The sequence below is a fragment of the Tachyglossus aculeatus genome, chromosome 21 (genome assembly GCF_015852505.1).
Source record: "Tachyglossus aculeatus isolate mTacAcu1 chromosome 21, mTacAcu1.pri, whole genome shotgun sequence".
Taxonomy (NCBI): Eukaryota; Metazoa; Chordata; class Mammalia; order Monotremata; family Tachyglossidae; genus Tachyglossus; species Tachyglossus aculeatus.
In genome coordinates this window covers 10,670,699-10,674,761 of record NC_052086.1, presented here as the reverse complement: position 1 = coordinate 10,674,761, position 4,063 = coordinate 10,670,699, and the positions used below count along the sequence as shown (strand labels likewise).

The window sequence follows — 4,063 nt, the reverse complement described above, 5'->3', positions numbered from 1 at the left end:
TGCACAGCCTCTGCCCATATCCACCAGGCCCTAGCCAATGTTGTTGGATTCTGGGTGGAGATAGATTGGCCAGGGGCACAAAGGAGCCCCTCCCTAACTCCCCGGGAGGACTGTCCAGTCTTTGAACTTTTCTCTTTCAGGGGCGAGTGTGTGGAGGAAGGTGGCTATGGATTGGGTCTCCTCTGAGAGGAGATGTCTAGCCTGAGGCCCCTTCACCCGGACTGAGCCGGGGTCTACAAAGCAGGCATGTGCTAGCCCCAGCGCGGAGCCCGGACACAGGGGTCTCAGGGCTTCTGCTGCCCGGGCAAGGGGCTGACAACCCCCGAGCCAACCCCATCCACCCGCCAACCACTCCCCCAGCAACCCCCTCCTGACTGCACCTCCCTTCCCAGACCCCGGACACAGGCAAGCGCACACACAAAGCTGCCGCATTTCGAGCTTTATTGCTAGACGAGGGTCTGCCTGGGTACGATGGAGCCGGGGAGGGGTTTGGCCGGGTGGCAGCGGCAGCGGGGACCCTCGGCCTCCGAGCCCCAGTTTAGCGGTACTTGGAGGTCAGCACGGTGGCCACTCTGCTCAGGAACTTGTCCATGGCGGCGTGGGCGGAGGGGGTGAACTCGGCCGGGTGATGTCTGGCCAGCACCACCAGGAAGCAGTGAGACAGCAGCTGTGGGGGAGCGGGTGTCAGAGACGGAGGGGTCCAGTGTCCACCAGCACCCATCCTCCAGCGCCCTCCACCCCACAACATCAAATCCCCCTCCCCTCTGACCCCTCGCCGCTCACTTTGAAGTTGACCGGGTCCACTCTCAGCTTGTGGGCGTGCAGGTCGCTAAGATCGGACAGGGCGCCGTCCATGTCATTGAAGTGCCCCGCGGCCGTGGTCAGGGCGTCGGCTACCTTCTTGCCATGGGCCCTGACGTGGGCCGAGCCCTTGCTCAGGTCCATGTGGGAAAAGTAGGTCTTGGTGGTGGGGAAAGAGAGGAACAGCCTGTGAAGAGAGCGGGGTCGGTCACGGCTGCGGGCACGGAGGCCAGTGACAGGGAGTGTGCCCGGGGGGCTGACGGGGCCGTGGGACAGGGCGGTGGGAACGGACAGAGGGTCCTGGGGAGAGGAGCGAAAAGAAGGTGGGGGTTTGTGGGTGGGGAACCCATGAAATCTGTGCCAGGAAGAGCCTGAGTCCAGAGGGGCCGGGGGCGGCGGGACCGTAGAGGCCCAAAGTATCCTTACGCAGGGATTCAGAGCCCAGGCCCTGGGATAGAGAGAGCAGGATCTGGGATCCAGGGGGGGGAAAAGCTGTAGGACTCTTTGCCAGGAGCACAGGAAAAAGAGGCCGAACCGGGGAACGGTAAAGCATGTGGCAGGAGAAGAGAAGAGAGGAGAAACGTCCACGAGGCGTCCTGGGGTTTCTATTCAGGGGCAGGGAGTCTAGAGATGTGAACCAGGGCCCGGGATTGTCGCCAGGGGAGAGGGGTGGGTATCAGAGGGGCAGCGGTGCCCAGGGCTGGGTCCCGCCCGGGCTGGCAGGCCTCACCTCTCCAGGGCCTCGGCGCCGTAGTCCTCGGCGTGCCCGGAGGCCTTGCCCCAGAGGCCGCTCACTTCCTTCTTCTCGGCCTCGGTCAGCACCATCTTTGCTCCTTTCCAAACTGGGTCAGGACCAGATTCTCCTTGCCCGGGACCAGGCCGCTTATATGCGGGCCCGGGACGGGGGCCACACCCTGCCACACTCGTCCCCATTGGTGGGCACGGTGCCCGCCGTGCCAGGGAGGGGGCACTTGCTTGGCAGCGGCGTCGGGGTCACGGCGTCGTCCCGGCCTGCTGGGGGCGCTGCGTTCCTGGGCTTGGGCGGAGGGGAGATCAGACCTCGGGCGGAGGGAGCTCAGACCTCGGGCGGAGGGAAGATCAGACCTCAGGCAGAGGGGAGATCAGACCTCGGGCGGCGGGAGCTCAGATCTCCGGGGGAGGGAGCGCAGACCTCGGGCGGAGGGAGATCAGACCTCGGGCGGAGGGGAGATCAGACTTCGGGCGGCGGGGAGATCAGACCTCGGGCGGTGGGAGCGCAGACCTCGGGCGGTGGGAGCGCAGACCTCGGGGGGAGGGAGATCAGACCTCGGATGGAGGGGAGATCAGACCTCGGGGGGAGGGAGATCAGACCTCGGAAGGAGAGGAGATCAGACCTCGGGCGGAAGGAGATCAGACCTCGGGCGGAGGGGGCTCAGACCTCGGGCGGAGGGGAGATCAGACCTCGGGCGGCGGGAGATCAGACCTCGGGCGGAGGGAGCGCAGACCTCGGGGGGAGGGAGATCAGACCTCGGGCGGAGGGAGCTCAGACCTCGGGCGGAGGGGGGATCAGACCTCGGGCGGCGGGAGCTCAGACCTCGGGCGGAGGGGAGCTCAGACCTCGGGCGGAGGGGAAATCAGACCTCGGGCGGAGGGGAGATCAGACCTCGGGCGGAGGGGAGATCAAACCTCGGGCGGCGGGCCCCCAGCCTCGTGCGCAGCCCCGGAGCTCTAAGGAGTCAGACAAGGCTAACTATATTTTGTTAATGATGTGTCTATAGCTATAATTCGATTTATTCTGATGGTATTGACACCTGTCAACTTGTTTTTGGTATTTTTTTTTCGTCTGTCTCCCCCTTCTAGACTGTGAGCCCGTTGTTGAGTAGGGACCGTCTCTAGATGTTGCCGATTTACTTCCCAAGCGCTTAGTACAGTGCTCTGCACACAGTAAGCGCCCAATAGATACGATTGAATGAATGAATGGTTCTTCCCCGGGCCTCCATTGCACCCCTTAATCAACCGGGTGGGGAAGTTTGAGCCCCTGGGATGCGGGTCCCGGGGTTGTGCCCTGTGGCTTCCGGACGACCCTGGACGGCGGGGTTGGGGACACGCTTTTTAAACCCCTTCTATCGTCCTTTGGTCAGATCCCTTAAGGGGGATCATGCGGAAATGGGGGGCCTTGCATGCCCCGGGAGGCATATTGACACCTGTCTACTTGTTTTGTTGTCTGTCTCCCCCTTCTAATAATTATTATAATAATAATTATGGTATTGGTTGAGTGCTTACTATGTGCTGGACACCCTTCTCAGCGTGGGGTGGATATAGGGTAATCAGGTTGGCCCACGTGGGGCTCTCTTTTAATCCCCATTTTCCAGATGAGGTAACTGAGGCACAGAGAAGTGAAGTGACTTTCCCAAGGCCAAAACCTGACCTTGGGCACGTCACTTCGCTTCTCTGGAGCTCAGTCCCTTCATCTAAAATGAGGATTGAGACTGTGACTACCTTGTGGGACAGGGACTGTGTTCAATCCGATTTTCTTGTGTCCACCCCAGCGCTTAGTACAGTGCCTAGCACACAGTAATCAATCAATCAATCGTATTTATTGAGTGCTTACTGTGTGCAGAGCACTGTACTAAGTGCTTGGGAAGTACAAGTTGGCAACATCGGTGTCAGCCCTCCACGATTACAGGATCCTTCGCCAGGCCGTAGCCTAAGTGCTTGGGAAGTACAAGCTGGCAACATATAGAGACGGTCCCTACCCAGCAGTGGGCTCACAGTCTAGAAGGGGGAGACAGAGAACAAAACAAAACATATTAACAAAATAAAATAAATAGAATAGATATGTACAAGTAAAATAAATAAATAAATAGAGTAATAAATACGTACAAACATATATACATATATACAGGTGCTGTGGGGAAGGCAAGGAGGTAAGGCGCGAAGGATGGAGAGGAGGAGGAGGGGGAGAGGAAGGAGGGGGCTCAGTCTGGGAAGGCCTCCGGGAGGAGGTGAGCTCTCAGTAGGGCCTTGAAGGGAGGAAGAGAGCAAGCTTGGCGGATGTGGGGAGGGAGGGCATTCCAGGCCAGGGGGAGGACGTGGGCCGGGGGTCGACGGCGGGACAGGCAAGAACGAGGCATGGTGAGGAGATTAATAATAATAATAATAATGGCTTGTGTTAAGCGCTTACTATGTGCAAAGCACTGTTCTAAGCGCTGGGGGGGATGCAAGGTGATCAGGTTGTCCCACGTGGGGCTCACAGTCGTAGTCCCCATTTTACAGATGAGGT

At 59.7% G+C, this 4,063-nt stretch overlaps 1 protein-coding gene across 1 annotated transcript; it reads right to left on the bottom strand.

The window, feature by feature from the left end:
• Positions 1–431: 431 nt before the first annotated feature.
• LOC119942334 (hemoglobin subunit alpha-2) lies at positions 432–1,626 on the bottom strand. The gene is made up of 3 exons (XM_038763068.1): positions 1,532–1,626; positions 784–988; positions 432–667 (listed from the first exon to the last, which is right to left on the bottom strand). The coding sequence occupies exons 1-3, from the start codon at positions 1,624–1,626 to the stop codon at positions 539–541; spliced, it is 429 nt and encodes a 142-aa protein (XP_038618996.1). The 3' UTR covers positions 432–538.
• Between the last annotated feature and the right edge of the window lie 2,437 nt (positions 1,627–4,063).

What these genes read in the sequence shown, in the direction of transcription:
- LOC119942334 (XM_038763068.1), bottom strand. Translation starts at nt 1,626, where the DNA reads ATGGTGCTGACCGAGGCCGAGAAGAAGGAAGTGAGCGGCCTCTGGGGC. An exon ending in GGCGCCGAGGCCCTGGAGAG is followed by an intron (nt 989 to 1,531) that starts GTGAGGCCTGCC and finishes CTCTCTTCACAG; the next exon opens with GCTGTTCCTCTCTTTCCCCA. An exon ending in TGGACCCGGTCAACTTCAAA is followed by an intron (nt 668 to 783) that starts GTGAGCGGCGAG and finishes GCTCCCCCACAG; the next exon opens with CTGCTGTCTCACTGCTTCCT.